This window comes from Ixodes scapularis, unplaced genomic scaffold (assembly GCF_016920785.2).
Source record: "Ixodes scapularis isolate PalLabHiFi unplaced genomic scaffold, ASM1692078v2 PGA_scaffold3__209_contigs__length_174095766, whole genome shotgun sequence".
In the NCBI taxonomy this organism is placed as follows: Eukaryota; Metazoa; Arthropoda; class Arachnida; order Ixodida; family Ixodidae; genus Ixodes; species Ixodes scapularis.
The window spans coordinates 98,772,966-98,791,465 of NW_024609868.1; the positions used below are offsets into that span (position 1 = coordinate 98,772,966).

Below are 18,500 nucleotides of genomic sequence, written 5' to 3' on the forward strand. Positions count from 1 at the left end.
AAACTTTGTTTGAACAGAAATAGCATACATAATAGCAGTGGTTCTCAACCATTGATGTTTCGCAGACGCCTTGTAGAAAGGCGGAGATGATGGAGGACCCCGTTTGGGGTGCGGGGAATAGAAAGGTATAAGTTATCATGATAATGATTTAATAAATAGATATAACTAACTGCTAATGTAAAGTAGACTTATCTCATTGACATACACACGAGAGTACTAGTACTCTCCCGAAATTTGGAACGTTACTTCTCAATGTGAAGAAAGAGAACTAATATTGCCGTGCGTGACTGATGAGACAAGGCTTCGCGGACCCCTAGGATGTCTTCGCAGACCCCCTTTTGAGAACCACTGCATTATAGAAGTGGTGGCATTGTCCCAAGTTGAGAGACCTCGAACAACGTGACATTTCGGAATATGATCTGACTCCGAAAAATAGTTGGTCTGTTTTATTGTCAGCTAGTAGCCTTTTAGGACGACCTCGACGCACTGCTAAAATAATAGCAGAGAGAGTATGCCTGCAGTGTGGCACACACACACACACATACACACACACACACACACACACACACACACACACACACACACACAAAGTATATCAATGTATTTATATTACCATAAAAAACGATTTTGGTATAGAAAGAGTCAAGTGCGACGGGTCAAAGCGAGATATTTTTGAGAATGGCTGTATTGAAAAGGGCTAGGTGAGAAGGGCGAAACGAGAACGGGCCCTAATGAGGAGGGTTGGAATGCGAAAGACAAAACGGGAAAGGGCCAAATACGACGGGTCAAAGCGAGAAGATCTTTTTGAGAATGGTTGTTTTGAGAAGGGCCAAGTGAGAACGTCGAAACGAGAACGGGCTCAAATGATAACCACCCCATTGGCCGTATTGTGGCTTAAAATCATGGTTGGCAGTTATGTGAAGCTTTATCTGAAATCACAGAAAACGCTTTTTTGTCCTCCACATATGTTTAAACAGTTCGCGACAAAGCAAAGCTGTATTACATCAGCTTCCTTGTCAGCGAACGGAGTGCCGAAACTCTAGACGCAGCTCATTCAGTGGCTCTAGTCCAAACCATGGATATACTCTCGGCAGCCCGTACACACCTGTGACCTTCCTTTGTAGTGTGCATACATGTCACTACTACCTTCGACGGACCGAAGACGCAACGAACCGCCCTTCCTTCCATGTGAGTGACAAAGAGAGGACCTCTTGACCATCGGGGATGTGTTCTTGCTACGCGATGTACGCTTTGTCATGATCCGATGAGTTTGGACTGCGTCGAACTCTGTGACAGGAATATTCGACGAGTCCAGCCTGTAACCCACAGAGATCGGCCCGACAGGCCTTATACAGCCCTAATTGTAAGTATTTTTTTTTATTCTAATAGACTGTTAGAGACGTTCTGATTGGTTATTCTTTTATGTTCGAAGTCATTTGTATTTTATTTTTCCTGTTAAAATATGGGTGTCTTCGTGTCGCAAGATGTTTGCCTCCCAGTATATCTAAAGCTGAATACCACAGAAGCGTTGGTTAACCCTTATTTCCCCAAATTCGGTTTGTTGGCTGGAAGTGGAGTGCCAGTAATTTTCTTTACTCGTCAAGCTTTTTTTACGTGCGTGATTCATTTGAAATTCTTGATTGATTCAAGCGTTATGTTCTGTTCAACTGTAATGTTCCTCTCGTATAACAGACTATTTATTGAACTGTTAATTTCGTAGTACATTTGACACTGGTGAGATGAAAAAGGCCAGTGATTTGATTTATAACTGGTAAATATTATGAAGGAAATATTAGCACATTTGTAACTACATATTTCTGTGCCGCAAATTTCATAAATTGTAAAGTTTTTTTTTCCAAATCAATGTAGAGATATAGGTGTAATCTTAAATGGTGAGATTGTAATTAACAGGTCTTAAGGTAAGATGAAGGGTTGAGGAACCCTATGATATTGCAAGAATAGGGCTAAGCAATTTATGGATTGACCTTTCTACTATTTTATTAATTTCTTTAATCACTATCAGTATTTAATACTAGATCGGTTGAGCTCTGAGTTAGGACAAGTCGGGCGAACAAAACAACAGTTAACGCCTATGCCGGCTAGCTGGAAACAGCGTCTCAGCTGAGACTAGGGAAAGCACTGCCAAAGCCAGCGCAGAAGCTGAGCGCGACTCACACCTCGTCTCAAGACGCTCGCGCGCCCCACCCTTTGCAATGCTTTTTTTCACCCAATGTCGGCTGGGACGCTGATTCCAGCAAGTCGGCCCAGGTGTCTTACTTACTCATCTATTTGTTATATAAGGCAGTACTGCTATCTCCTAGAATACTCAAGTTTATTGTATACAAAATAACGAAAAATATTCACTGGAAAAGAAAGTTTTCAGTATAGAAAAGTAAACATTAAAAAAGTCGGTAGGCCTTTCTGAGATTTTATGTTAGAGAGCAACTGAATCGATTAATCGAACAGTTGATTAAACGGCGACGATTAATAAAGCTATATTTTATTTGGATATTCATAATTGACAAAGGTAAGAGAGAACTGACAGTGACTGAAGATGAAAGGTAAACGAATATTTAAATTTACAGTGGTATGAGGTGGCCTAGCGGGAACTGGCACCTGAATCGAGGCCCCCGATTCTGTTTCTTTCAGAACTGTGAGCCCAGAAATCTTCGTGGGATCCCGGCCATCACGTTCTTGCCCGGTTCACAGCTTGCAGGGGTGAATCCTGGCACTCATTTTTGCTTTAATTTTTCTTTAATCGTAATACTTAATAAAATGTATTGACGGTATACTTTGAATTGCATGCTTCTATATTTACCTGGATGCAATAAAAAAAATTCCACAGTGAATGTGACTTGTTTACTGCAGCTTTCTTTTCAGATGTATATGTAGTGTTCAACTGACCACTATAAATACATCTGAAAAGAAAGCTGTATGTCCGCTAAAATGGCTGCCGAAAATAGTACAACCCGCTCTTGAAATCGGATGCCAAAATTTAAATAGCCAGGGCGTAAGGTTGGGAGCTAATATTGGATAAGCCAGTGATTAAGGTTTGATGCCAATATTGGTTGTAGGATTCACAATCAGTAGTGGTCCAATGATGGCTTAGGTGTTGGTGAAATTGTGGCCCAACGTTGGGCTTAAATTTTGGTTAAAAGGCGGTCGAACCATGGCATAAATGATGGTCCAATATTAGCCTAAATATTGGTTGAATCGTGGTCCTACAATGGCATTAGTTAATGGTCCAGCGTTGGATTGGGTAGCGGTTTCGAGAAAATCAACATTAGGCCAACATTGGAGCCAATGTTTGCCATTTGCGGGCCTATTTGGTCAAACAATGGTGTGCTGCTTGGAAGCTGGGGCGCAGTAATCGTCTAAAAGATAACGCACTATGTTTCTTTTTTTTTTTGGCAGTGTTATGTGTTTTGTCGTCTGCTCTCCAGCGCGTTCTCGCTGGACTGAATCATCGGTCTTCCTCGCGCAGATTCCGTCTGCGACGCAGGTGACTTCTGTAGTCATTATACAGAGCTGTGACTCTAGCGTGCAGTGACTTCCAAGCATGCTTTGCCATCCGTGATCCCTCAGTTTTAGCAGACCGTTTTTGCACCTTCGATACGATACTTCAGCGGTGCGATCGGCCATGGAGTAGTTATGCCTGGGCGCGTATCGGGCCGGCTGGAACCACGGCTACTGTTCTCGCACCGATTGCAAAATTTCGATTCCGGTGTCGTAGCGGGACTCAACAGTTTTAGTCATGACTGAAAGTAAACATCTTGCTGTCCTTTAGCTGCGGCAAGTATATTTGAGATTGCTAAAATTCGTAATAGAAAGAAATGAAAAAATAAATAAATAAATAACTAAATAAAAACATGAGATGTGCATTCTCGTTTTTTCTATTTATATTCCTAAAAAGTTGCCGCAAAATACCTCATGCGTCCATGGCCGAGCGGATAAGAGGGCTGCTACTTTGGCCTACCTAGCGAGCGGATTTTCAATTAAACATATAAAGGAAACCAACCAGTCCTGGGTTTCTAAACCCAGGACGGGCTGGTTTCCTTCATATTTTTCCTTATGAAAGTTTTGCTAATAAACTGTGCGTTAAAAAAAGAAAAAAAAACAGGTTTCCAAACTAAACTTGTCCGACCAAACAGGTCCCCAAACAGAAAGGAGCGAAAAACAGGGCGCGCCATCTATCGGTCTTCTTTTCAACGAATTCCCGCGACGCCGGAGTAGCCACGCGTGTGCTGATCGCTCTAATCCCCACACCCGTTCTCGGCCCTTTCGCGTCCCTTAGCCTTGCCACCGTGCCCGGCCTTCCCCCCTCTTTCGGCCTTGACATTCCTCCCGGCCCTTTCGCAGTCGCCGGCCTAGCCCCCGCACTCGGCAGTTCCGGCTCGCTCGGCCCTAATCCACGCTTGGCCCTTCCGCGAGGGCCGGCCGAAGTGGTAGTGACCCAGTCTCAACACTCAACTAAAAACGGCGTCGCGTACGTTATGTCAGGATATCGTTGGCGCGACGGATCCCATTCGTTAAATATAGGCTGAACCAAAATGGTGTGGGCACAATCTTTTTGAATAGATCCAGTATCGGCGATATACGTTGTGTTGCCTGGGCTGTATATTTACACGTCTTCGGTCACCTTTTGCGAGCAGAGGTGATTTTTTTAAATCGAAGTTGAACTGATAAAACTGATGCACGCGCGACACGTAATTTTCGGCTCCTCTCGGAGGAAGAGTTCGATCGGAGTTGCAAAACACATTCTCTGGCACTTCCTAATCATACACGCCTTTGTGTGGCGATTAATTATATTCGATGTTGGTACCGCCGTACACCAGCAACCGTTTCATCAAAGCAATAAACATGAACGGTTATAAAATCATGGGTGTAATCGACAGTATCAACATTACGCCCGTCTCACACCGTGTGAATGAAAAGTATGTTGACGTCCGTTAACCACTTGACCGTGGACGGAAGCATAGAGCACTGCTCATTGTCATTTGCGCCGGGTTTTCGGGCAAAAACCGGTAGGAATAAATGGCCTCTCCTCTGGCGTGAAAAAAAACGGCGTCGATGACCAAACAGAGGGGAAAGCGGATTTGACCAAACAGAGGGGAAAGCGGATTTGTGTAAGATTAATGTGACGCGCATTCTTGCACGTTCTCGTTGATGTCCTGAAGTTTTGACGGGACGCCCAGACCGATGCATCGCTACATAATTCCAAGCAATCTGAGCTACGTCTTGGTATTGCACAAAGTATAAAATCCACCGCTTAAAGCACATATTAGATAAAAATTCGAGCTTGCTGATGCAGGCGACATTTTTTTTTTCCGACTCATTTCATAGCTAGCTCCTCGATTTGGGGCACATGCTGCTATACCACGATGACGATCAATCGATGTCACGATGTCCTTACCGGTTCCTCTCGTAGACAAGGGTTTCTTCAACGTGATTAACTCTGACTCTTTGAAATCATATAAGTCCATCACACCCTTCCTACACGTTATGAACGGGGGGTGTTGCGACGAGTGCCTACACCCTTCTAACACGATTTCCTGAGCATATTTCAAATTGTGGGTGTGATAGGGGTGTAAGAGGGGTGTATGTAGGGTGTAAGCCTTCTCGTACACCCCTGTTACACCCACCAATACTCAAAATCGTGTAAAAAGGGTGTAGGAAGGGTGTAGGGAGGGTGCTGGTTAAAACAAACACCCTTTTAACACGATTTTGGGTGTTAAAATATTTACTGTGTAGGGGCCACGTAGGTCTGGTTTACAAAAAGGGGGGCGCATGTCAGTGTATTCCTGTTTTTCGCGCGTTTCAGTCGCTGCCGTGATTTTTCGTCGTGAACGGCCGGAATACATCCATGCCAACTTTTCGGAAATGGTCGTTTATTTCGTCGGAGTCCAAGGAATTATTGTGCTGTATTGGATGCGTTTCGACAAAGAGCTGCTCATCGGCGGCCGCGAGAGTTCTGTTGAATGTGACCGACCGCCTTCAACCTCGGCATTGTGTTTGCGTTGTTTTGTGCTGCCCGAATCGGATTACGCATCTATCACGACAGAGAGGTGCTCATCGGCGACCGCGAAACTTCCGCTGAATGTGAGCGACCGCCTTCATCCTCGACATTGTGTTTGTGGATAGTTCTGTGCTGCCCGAATCGGATTACATGAGATCACTGTGTTATTTGTTAGTACTCTGGAAGCATGCTTCTGATAGTAGTCCAAGGGGGCTATGTTAGAAAAAATGTTTCATTTCTCCTCAAAAAGAAACGGAAGCGACGATATCGCGTTTGATTGGTTAGAAGGTCAAATTGCGAAAATAGGTAACTTTCGTCATTTGAACCTCAAACCAATGAAACGCGATATCGCCACTTCCGCCACTTACGTTTATTTTTAGGAGTAACGAAACATTTTAGAACATAGGCTCCCTGCTTCCGTTTCAATAGACCATTTTACGGTTTACAAACATGAACTGCCGCTTACGTCCCAAGCAACTCCCGGTCGTACCGTCTTTGCAAGCATGCCAGTTTTGTCCACGTCACCAGTGCAAGGAAGCATAATTGTCACAAGAAAAGTGCAGTTGGAGATTCAACTAGGGCCTTCGGTGGTACAATTTGAAGGGGTTATGAAACAATATCCGGTTGAAATATTCATGACCTTACACGCACGGACCGCCACTGGTTTAGAAGCGTCTTGGTCGTAGTGGAATTGCGAGGATAAAAGAGAACTATTTCTTTCAGTCTTGCTTTCGCCAAGTTTGATTACGTGCGCGTGAACGTAGCTTTGCCGTTTGGCACGGTTGTAATTGCACGCACTTGCCCGCATAAGCACAGACATGGCTGCGGCCAGATGACCTGCTTGCCATCGTCTATGGAGAATTTTGTAGAACCTCTTAGAACCTTGATTAAAAAATAAAAAGTGAACCAGGCATTTGCAGTCATTTTTTCGTGCACTCTTTTGTGTTATTACGCCGTACTTTACGGGTGTTGGTAATCCCGTCTTTTTTATTTCCCTTTCTGGCGGTGATACGAGCAATTTAGATTGCGTACTGCGCAGTCATAACGCCCTAATAAAAAGGTGTACAGTTGAATCACACCCTAATTTAAGGGTGTTCGGAATAACGCCGTCCTTTAAAGGTGTTAGGGAAAACACCCTATTTTAGGGGGTGTTAGGAATAACGCCCTTGTTTTAGGGCGTTTTGCTACACCCAAATGGGTGTTAGTTAAAGGACAAGCCATTTATTTACACCCACCAGGGTGTTACGATGTTTAGTGTGTATGAAATAGCGCAAAATTAAACTCACTCACACTGAACACACATGCACACCGGAAAAAAATCAGATCACCCACGTCGAGATGTCAGTGATCTTTTTTCCGGTGTGCGTGTGTCTTCAGTGTGAGTGAGTTTAATTTTGCGTTATTTTCTAGATGATGACTACTCAACTCGTCCAAGCATCCGATCCCTTTCAAAATACGGTACTCTGTTGCCACCTGTGAAATTTTTGCACAATGGCGGACTAAAACATCAACGTCACGGCATACTGAAAAAAACACATCCACAGAAAAAGGTGATGATCGCAGGGACGCTGCAATTTCAACGCTGTTTGATTGGCTCGTCTGCTCGGAATGTTGGCCGCGCTCCGGCGTTCGCTGTCTTATGGAAGGACTTACACGTCTCTCGATGCAGTCACTCCGCCATTTTGCAGTGGTTCCGACCGTATAATAATCAACACGTGACTTTTGAAAAAGGTCTATATGCCTCCTCCCCTCGCTGTTCCTTGAGTTACAACAAAGGCTTCTTACAAACCAAACGCACTAAAACTCAAGGCCCGGCACGCACCCACTAAAGAAACAGAGCCTAGGAAAAACTTGTTAAAACGTGCTCGTGAGAAACTCTCGCTCCGATGAAATTTAAACTTCTTTGCGTCATTCCGATGGACCCGGAGATCACAAGAGCGCGGAGTGTGCAGTGCATTCAAAACAACACAGAGTACACCGCAACAAATAATAGCAAATCTTAACGACCGCCTAATCACGCATGACACATTTTGTACTTCCCGGGTTTATCAAAAAGATCGAGGAGATTGGATTTCCATGTCCTGGCACAAGTTAGATGTAGCACACTAAGACTCTTAGCTGCTAAAACTGTACGCAAGTAAACCTCCTGAATTTTCGTGCCTGATTATTTTTGTAAAACAAATTATAACTCTTCAACGCTAGAACTGCACAAAAGTTCAGTTAGGGAAATTCGGTGCCTGATTAATTCTCCACATAAATTAAACGTTAGCGGCGCTATCTACGCTGTTCTCCGGTACTCTAATTCAACGCTCGGAGGCCGGGTCAAAACCTCTCTATTAAAACGCAATTAGTGAGGTACTATGTTCCGTATTCTTGTGCAGAGAGGCGCGCATGCGCAGCTTGGCGGCCTCAAATTCGTGCGGACAATATAGAACTATCTACAAAAACACCCTAATGAAAGTGTAGAGGCCTGTGCCAGTTGCAAGGGTCACATGAATATAATGTGAAGTCACGTAAGCCCGCCATTTATTATATTCAGTTAACAGACATGGTAAACAAATTCGCGTAGCAATATGAAACCCGTTTATAACGAACAGCAGGAAATGCCACGATCGGTTCGATATAGCAAGTAATTCGATATAGCAAAAACCATTTCCAACGCACTTCCACGATGCTTTCGCTGTAAGGTGAGAGCCTCTCCTTCTTTCTCATCTCTTCGCTTCCGCCTTGTAACAACGCGCTGGAAAGCCTTTTTTTTTTTCTTTTTTTGCATGTGTGCAGAGTTTTTTTTTTTAGCTTATCTCCCTTTTGAATCGCTTCTCTTCGTAGGCAACCGTTTAGGGATGAAACGTTCCTTTTTTATGCGCGTTGGTGCGGAGTGTACTTTTTAGCTTTCTCCCCTTTGAATCGCTTCTCTTCGCTCGCTTTTGTTCATAACTTGAGCTTTTGGAATTTTATTTCTTTCCTACTTTTTTGGAGGGGAAGGGGCAGGCTTGAAGATGATTGTTGACACGTCTTTGGAAGCCTTCACGATGGGGGGAAAAGTTCGATATAGTCAATATGTTGGTCGTTATAAAACGTACTTTTTACATGCATTTTCATTGAAGATTTCCGTGAGTTCGATATCGACAATAATTAGCTGTACGTGGGTTCGTTCTCTCTCTCTCTCTCTCTCTCTCTCTATATATATATATATATATATATATATATATATATATATATATATATATATATATATATATATATATATATATATATATATAGCGTAGGATGTCAAAGACTATAAAGTGATGAAGTGGCACTTCGAGGCGTTGTTGGAGTTCTTAAGCATTCAGTGAGTCGACGTTTCCGCCTGAGACAGGCCTTCTTCAAGACTGGTCGCCAAAATCGGTTACAGAGTTGTTTTCGGTTTTGCACACGCGGGTCGCGTCACGTGTCAGATCATGTGTAAATTTCCGAAATAAAAAACGCTGCAATACTCCGTCCCACTCCCCGCCCGGCTGCAGTAGACGCCGCCAGCCATCCGAGCCAACCAAAGGCCGCGTCAGCTTTCGTGACCCCAGAAACGGAGTGCGGTCACGTACGGAAGGCGCAGTCACGTTCACAGAGTTGGATCGGCCCAGATGGCCAGCAACGCACGCCTCAGGAGGACGTAAAGCCATACAAAGCACGGTGAAAAAAACCATGAATTAAGCGCACACAGTAAATCAACACCAAAACGCATAGACGAACCCCTGAATAGAAAAAAAATTAAATAAGCGCACGTAGTATATATACGCCAACGCGCATGGAAAAACCCCCTGCATAAAAAAAAAAGTTTTGAAAAAAAGCGCACACAGTGAATCAAGCAAATGCTCGGCCAAAATGCATAAACAAATCCCCTGCATTAAAAAAAAAAGAGGAAACACGGAAGTTTAACAGTTCCAACACGTGATCTGACACGTGACGCGACACGGGTGTGGAAACCGAAAAAAATTCTGTAACCGATTGTGGCAACCATGCATTCTTGAAGAAGGCCTGTCTCAGGCCGAAACGTCGACTCCATAATTGCTTTAAAACTCCAACAACATTTCGAAGCGCGACTTCATTAATTTATATATATATATGGGTGGTTTCATTTCAAATCGTGCAGGCAAAAAAGGTCGAATTTTTAATTTCGATGAAAAAAATATATGTTATGGCGGCGTCTCTAAAACCGCAGTCGCCACAAACAAGTTCGTCGGATTTTTCGTTCTCGACTTATGAATTTTTAAAGAGGCCGTGGAGAAAAGCAGTGTTTTTCACACCCGTCGTGGGTTGGATGTTTCGCTTGATCTCCCGCCGTGGATTTTCAGTCCACACTATATTAACTTTTTTCAAACACTTTGTGAGCACAGGTAAAATGCTCCAATAGCATAAAATAATTTTAGGCGTTTTGCTTTTTTTCTGTAAAAATGTCAAAAACGCCCCCTCGGTCAATTGTTGACGAACTTTGACAATTAATTACCGGTGATCTACTTGGGTTACATTGATATTGTTTATATCCACGGAGAGCCCAAGACACGCTCTTTATCCGTATTATAAAATGACTCGGCTGTATAAAATATCCTTTGCGGTACATTTACGTTAATATTATGCGAAAACCAAAAAGTACCATTTTTGAAATTGATTTTCTAAAAAAAAAACATTTTTTTTATTTTTTTATATTTTGTTTAAATGTAGATATGATAGTTGTCTACACGAAAATTAAGCCGAGAAAATGTGTATTTTTTTTAATGTTTTATATTTAGGCCTCAATATCGGAAAAAGGCGTCTTTGTTTTGCAAGACCTAAGTCAGACATAGCGACCCATGCGTCTCTATGAATTGTGAAAATTTTTTCTTGAATTTTCTTCTGCATTTTGTAATCAATTATAAACGAATTTTGTGGTATTGAATATTTATTTATGTTTTGATAAGAGCGGGAACCACGAGAAACATCTCTAACCAAATCAGCAGGCCTAGTAGACTTTCAATAACCAAAAGGCACAGACGTTGTATTGTTTCGATTTATAAACCTTTCACAGTAAACTATCACGGCTAGCTATTAGCTGTCTTATTACTAAGACAAAGAAAGTCACCACATCGTCGATATATGATATACCATTCTTTCCGAAACCAAACACTGGGGTTTGTTCACCGCACATCGCACAGGTCACGAGGGAATGTCCTTTCACTTCCGTAATACACAAAAGTGATGACACAGAAACGGTCAGAAACACACAGAGAGTGTGTCACGGAGAGGGGTAGGAAATAAAAATAAATAAATAGGAATAAAGTTGTCCAACTCCGATCTTAATGAAAATTGCGTTAAGAAAATAAAGTATTTAGGTTCGAGCGGTGGCAAGGCGATGGGTCCACGCCTGGTGGACAGTCAGACAAAGAAGTCGACGACACGTAAAGGTGAAAAACAAAACAAAAAAAAAACAATAATTTAATAAAGACGGAAGAACAAAGACCAACTCCTCCGGGCATTTCCTAAACGGGACGCAACCAAATGCGTGCGAACACGCTCTCTACATCACCGCCGCTACGCCATGACAAAACAAACCCAACAACTGTACAGTGCTAACAAACAGTTAGTAAGAAAACATTGAAAAAAAAAAAGAACGTTCAGAAACAACCGCACCCGAGAAACAAAGTTCAGCGGGGCGAAGAAACCCACACGAGTCGGTCCCACGACACTGAACTCTGGCAGGATGACGGCGTCCAGATGATGCTCGAATCTGTTCCACCCTCTATTAAGCACACCCACGACGGCTATGCGGAACAGTGACTGTGCGAAACAAAGTGAAGAATAGATTCGAGCAGCGATGCGCGAGAAGGTAACCGAGACTGCCTCAAGCTTTATTTCGGGAAAGGAGCTTTCAAGGTAGTTTCTGCAGTTACTCAAACTTTCTCTTTCCCTTTCCCTCTTTCGAAAGAACACGTCAGCCGGCGGTAACTTTTGAACTCGGGAGAAGCCCACTCTTCACAAACGGTTATAGTTGACAAGGACGCTGACTTCGGCCCAACTAGTCTCCAGGCAGAATACAAACACAAGTATATTTACCAACACGCTCGTTTTAATGTCAATCTCCGGGCTTTGCTGTTTCCAAAAGGGATAACCCTTTATAAGGACAGAACGAGCGGGTTGGTGGGGATAATTAAACTTAAACAGTCCCTTCTCGTTTCTTCCTCAAGTTTAATAGATAACCCTTCGGTGCTATCGGATCTCCCCGGAGAGAGAGAGAGAGCACGGCCGTTTCAAGGTAAGGAAAGGGCGCTCGAAGCTCGGGCAAGCAGGCGGTATCGTTTCACGCATGCACGGATGGCTGGTTTCAAATTTTCCCACATCCCCAACGAAACTGACCCATCTTCCTGTGTGCGTCTGCAAGATTTGTGTACCGCGCCGCCGGTTTTAGCGCGCACGCGGCGTTGTTTTAGCTGGCAGAACAGTTGTTGACCGTCGATATTGTAAGGCCGTGGTGTCCTCGTCCTTTCAAGCAACGATTCCTTTGCTTTCCCTTGTGGAATACTCTGACTGACTCCTCCTGGGTGACTGTCACTGTTCGCCGCGTTAACGACACATTCGTACCATTCCACTCCTCGTGACACAGGGTGCGCTGCTCGCTTTACTGTCACGGGCCGGCCTATCTAACACAACGAGCGCGAAAGGTCGTGGTCATCTGCTGGCTCCGAAAGGGCGGGACGTTCATGCAGGCCAATGAGGGCCCCAAATCAATACGACGTCTGTCGACTCCCACACGTTAAAAATTTACGACACCTGCTGGTCTGTTAAGAAGTGTTACTTTCTTTTTTTAACTCCTCCGATATAGCTTGCCGCCTATAATAAAATTTAAATAATAAATAAATATAACAGGGTAGAACTACTATATTTGATTGTTATGTGGGAAGGTTGGAAAAGGAAAAAAATGTTTTCCAAGTTTGTGAAGACGCGCAATTCGCAAGTCCATTTCGAGCCATAAAAACACGTTTTTGTACGATATTGATGCGTAAATATAGAACATTCAAACAAAATACACACTTTCTCGACTTAATTTTCGTGTAGAAAACTATTACTTCTACAATTTAACAAAAAATGAAAAAAATAAAAAACTGTTTTTTTTTAGAAAACCAATTTCACATATGGTCATTTTTGGTTTTCACATCACATTAACGTAAACGTACCGCACAAGATATTTTATAAAGCCGAGTCACTTTATAATATATATAAAGAGCCTGTTTTGGGCTCTCCGTGGACATAAAAAATATTTATGTAACCCATTCATGTGAATGTTGCAAAAACAAAACTGATGTGTTTTCGAAATCCGCACAAACAGATAGTAACATCTCCAAATATTTGCTTGCACTCGGTGCAGTGTCTGGATTGCAGCTGTAAACCGTTAACATACGACAGTTCAGTTAAATATTTAGGCGTCTTTGTTGACGAACACATGCTGTGGAATGCGCAGGTGGAATGTGTTGTAAAAAAACTGCGAGTCATATCAGCGTATTTGTATAAACTCAAAAGTATGCGCAGCTTGAAGATAAGATTACTTGTGTTTAAATGTTTGGCGGAAGCTGCATTACGGTACGGTATTACACTGTACGGTCATTGTTCAGAATACAAAACACGAGCGATAGATAGGATACTAAAGCACATGATAAACAACATATCATATGGAACTTCATATCAAGTATTGGAAACTCAAGAGAAAGCTAAAGAGCTGAACATCCTGTTTTTTAAAAGCTTTTTTACATACGTAGCAATAACAAATAATTATTTCAGTAATTCCTACAAAACTGTCGTAAATAAAAATAGAAATTTGAGACGTATTGAAAGATACGTCATTCCGAAAATATACACACTGTATGGAAAGAAAAACAGAAATCATTACATTCCTTCTTTATTTAACGAACTCCCAGAGTCCCTTATGAATATAGATTCCACTAGGGCACTAAAAAGGAAAGTAAGGAATTGGTGCCGAGCATCCGAGCTGTAGATATCGTAGCCTGACCGTTGCAGATATTTCGTACTTTTATTTCATGGTTGCATGAGCAGACTTGGATATAAGCACCTATATTTCATGCTTCTAACGTGTTCCATTTTTGTATTTATTTGTGTTGCTATTTGGGTGTTCCTTTCATTTTTGTTTTGTGTTGCGGAGTGCTATCTTTCTTTGTTTTTGTTACAACATGTATTCTAGTTGGTCGCCTGGCCCCACATACAAGCAGAATGCTGCTTTTGTGGGCCAGCTCTTTATTTTGTATTACTTGATCTGAAAATAAAAATTGAATTGAATTGAATTGAAGTAGATGGCCAGTAATTAATTGTCAATGTTCGTCAACAATTGACTGAGGGGGCGTTTTTGACATTTTTACAGAAAAAAAGCAAAACGCCTAAATTAATTTTATGATATTGGAGCCTTTTAAATGTGTCCACAGAGTGCTTGAAAAAAGATAATATAATGTGGACTGAAAATTCACGGCGGGAGATCAAGCGAAGCATCCGATCCACGACGTGTGTAAAAAACACTGCTTTTCGCCGGGGCCTCTTTAGAAATTCATAAGTCGAAAACAAAAAATCCGACGAACTTGCGGTTTGTGGCTACTGCGTTTTTAGAAACGGCGCCGTAACATATATGTTTTTCATCGAAATTAAAAATTCGACCCTTTTTGCCTGCAGGATCTGAGATGAAACCACCCATATATATATATATATATATATTGTGGCCTTAGACACGACTAAAATACAAAAAAAAATGAGGGTGAGTTCCTCATTTAGTATTCCTACTCAAGGGGCTGAAGGTGTAAATCCACGAGACACATTTTTACTTGTGGACAAACGGAAACGCCCGTTAATGTATAAAACCTTTGTAACGACCCCTATTTAAAGAATATTTGAAACTTCTTGTGGGATGGTGCCATACCGTTAGGATGAAGTAAATTGTGCAGGCCGTAAGGGAGATTTTTCTTCCGTAGCGAGCACGCAGGTACTGCAGAAAAGGAAAACATTGATGTTAGTCAAACTTACTTTGATGGTACTGTCAAGGCGCAGTTCTTAGGAATCTTTATGACTACGGCTTTATTTAAGTAGTCAGCAGTGTGGTAGTACGCACTAACTGTGAAATACTTTTTTAAGCAATAGCTTTCAAACCTTTAAATGTCTTAATAATATTTCGCCATCTACGCCACTATGTGCATTTGGAAAGGGCAAATTTCGGATGGCTCCCATGTGAAAGAGGAGAACACCGGTGTTTGAAATTACTTGTAAGTGTGCGAAAATAGTTTCTGCTGCATTCCTGGTACTACACTGTTGCATTTGGAACAATACAGTGATGTCTCGTTAATATGGACATCTCCGTTCACCCCCAAGAAAGGTACATAATGTGAGCTATATATTAAAACCAGACGAAAATGCATGCATTTGACTGGTTCTTACCCGAGAATCGTCGTTTAAATAGTAGGACATTCGTACTAACAAAGTTTGCTTGAACTAGACACCACTAAAAAATTTATAACGTAAAAGCCTTTTGAAAATATAAATTCGCACTAGTCTATTCTTTCTTTTTTCGCACGTATATGTTATTTCCGTTTTTGCTCTACACTGCGATACTTTTGAATCATAACTTAGTGTAAAATTAAAAACAAAAAGTTTCTTAACGAATCGATGACAGAAGTGACTGAAGCCTGTAGCAATATCAAGCCCGATAAAGATGTGTATTTTGCCACCTTGAGATGGTTATACCTACCTGGATACATTCTTGCGACACCCAAACTTTCACAAAAAAGAGGATTTAAGAAAATAGAGCGAAGTTTCAAATACGCTGCTCTACTTGTTTGCTAATGAACAAATTTCAAATAAAGCACGATCATTTTTGCTGCAAGCGCAGCCGAATGAACTAAGGTCCCTTTATACTGAAGGTAACGCAGTTGATCCTCTCTACGCGTTTCGCTTCTATACACCTGGGCAAATCCTCTTTCAAAGGCTCGGAGCTGCCATTACCGGGCAAGGGCAGACGCCCAGACTACAATAGTGTCCGGCCAAAAGCTACCCGTACTCAATGCGGACAGCATGCTTCGGATTGAAGTCACGTACCCTTAACGGGACACTGACACCACTAACATTTCTATTTAATTTTTGCCAGGCGATTAAATATGGTGTCAGGATACTACCCACTCAATATTTTGATGCACAGTAGCGTATATGCTAATAAAGCAATAATAATTAAAAAAAAAAAAAACTCAACTGTTCAAAACCGAAATTGTAACACGATTACCGAAGCTCATGGCCGGAAGTCACGTGGCTAGGTTTGATCGCATTGTTTCTCCCTCCGCTTTTCCAGCCCCTGAAGCAGGCGACGTCGACGACGACGAACTTGCGTGAACCGTGTGTCGCGTGATTGTTTCGCACTTATATTCCTTCTGCTCTATGTTCTGCGCTTCAAGATCGATTGGCCGGTACCACAAACAAACGTTCTGAAGTAGTGCGCCACCATGGCCGTCGCAACGTTGGTCCGTCGGGTTCCTCCATCTCCTCGTCCAGCCCGCGGTAGGTCGGAATATTGAAAATGACGTGTACACGTACTTTCTGTGACCTGAGCAACTCTTTTTTTTTATTAACGTATTTGCAGGTTTTTGGACGTTACATCAAATAGGGTTCATATTCTTTCCTATTTTTAATATTGAATATGTGTCTTAGATAACCCACGATTTTTGATACATTTGATACACATAGTTTGAGCGCCACGTGACCATGAAAACGAGAGTGAGTGCGACTGACACCGTTCATTTTCAGACTGGCTGTTTTCGGACGGGAAAAAAAGGAATTTCGAGCAGCAAATTGTGCTCTGCGTATGTGGGCACTTATAGGTCATATTCAAATAAAAACATCTGCGAGCATAAATACCCTGTTGGCTAGCCTTTAAGCACGAGAACGACGGTTTTTATTTTGTCATGTAAAATATACCGTTCGTATGCCGGGTTCATTTCACCAGTGTTGAATGTTGAGCCTCTAACGTTCCCTAGAGCGGCAATACAAAGATAATAATTGGCGCAGCGCACACGAACGCACACTTCCTGGTGTGGAATACATTGGACCCATCTAGGGCGCAACGAATAAAATTGTGCTCTGCGTATGTGGGCACTTATAGGTCATATTCAAATAAAAACATCGGCGAGCATAAATACCCTGTTGGCTAGCCTTTAAGCACGAGAACGACGGTTTTTATTTTGTCATGTAAAATATACCGTTCGTGCAACGTTATTTGAACATGTAAGTAAGCGGGAATGCCTTTGATGAGAAATGTAATTGCAAAAAGAGTAAGTGTCGCGTGTATTTAGGGCACAGTCTCGAGCGCGTTAAAACGCAAAACATTTAAATTGAAGGTGAAGGCAGTAGTTATTTTGGGGCATTCACATACACCGGTTTTATGTTTACTGGTTTGTTGTGGCAAGTGCCAAGAACAGGTAATTGAGAGAAAGGTGTTTCTTGTGCGTGAAAAAACTTTGACCGCAAAAATACATTTGTAAAACACGCATCATGTGAGGTAGGTTCACCAAAGAAGACTGCAGCACATTTACAGGCAGGAAACTTAGGAGACAAAAAATACTGCTAACTCTATTGTCAATGTCGGTGAACGTAAGTTTTAACCCATAAAAAAGTACGAATACTTGAACCGTTTTTGTTGAATTATGCGCGAGAGTTCGAAACACTCTCGCAGGCACACCTTATGACTCTTCGCTGTTGTTCACTGACGTGGAGGAAACAGCAAGGAGCGTAGGGAGCTCCTTAAATTCTCGATTAGATCTCGAAAGGGAAGAGCAAGGCTTTATTTCATAATGGAAATCAGTGTACGATGAACACACGTGGTTTCTAATGACACAAGCCAATCATTAGGTAAATGTCTACAAACATTCGGAACCGGCGTTATGTTGGTGCCACGGTTAACAAACGTTATTATGCTGACGTTGGCTTTTACATCACTGAGGGAAACCTAGATCTACTACCACATGTCGTCCTCAGACGAAGAGGCGCCGCCAGGGGGCCAGCTTGGCTCGACGAACTTCACGTGAGCTCCCGTCTTTTTACTTCTTTTGACAAAATCTCTGAAGGTTTTATATCAATCGGTTCGCACAAAACAAAGCGCAAACGCGTAGAAAAAAAAACACGAGATAAATTTTAAGACCCAGTCGCGGATTAGGGACCCGGCGGTGGTTTAGAAGGGAAACTTAAGACGCCGGCCAAATCCAACATGGCCCCCCATCGACGTGATGCTCCAGGGAGCCCAAGACGCCTTCGCCCCCGACCGCTGTGTCCTCGAAGCGCCCACGCTCCAGCGACTCCCATGGATACAAAGCGGAATGGTTCAGGGGAGGCTACCGTGCTCAAGACCACCAATCATCGGCATCCCGTCACTGAAAGCACTGACTCGGGAGCGCCGGCGGTCAGGACGTCCCCAACGGTCGACGAGATTCAAACCGGG

At 42.6% G+C, this 18,500-nt stretch overlaps 1 protein-coding gene across 1 annotated transcript in view; it reads right to left on the reverse strand.

Moving 5' to 3' along the window:
• LOC120849738 (sodium-coupled monocarboxylate transporter 2) overlaps positions 1-18,500 on the reverse strand; it is an 84,549-nt gene that overhangs the window by 43,085 nt on the left and 22,964 nt on the right. The window contains exon 2 of the mRNA XM_040221943.3: positions 14,946-15,011. Coding sequence (XP_040077877.3) covers positions 14,946-15,011 — 66 coding nt within the window. The remainder of the gene's footprint in view (positions 1-14,945; positions 15,012-18,500) is intronic.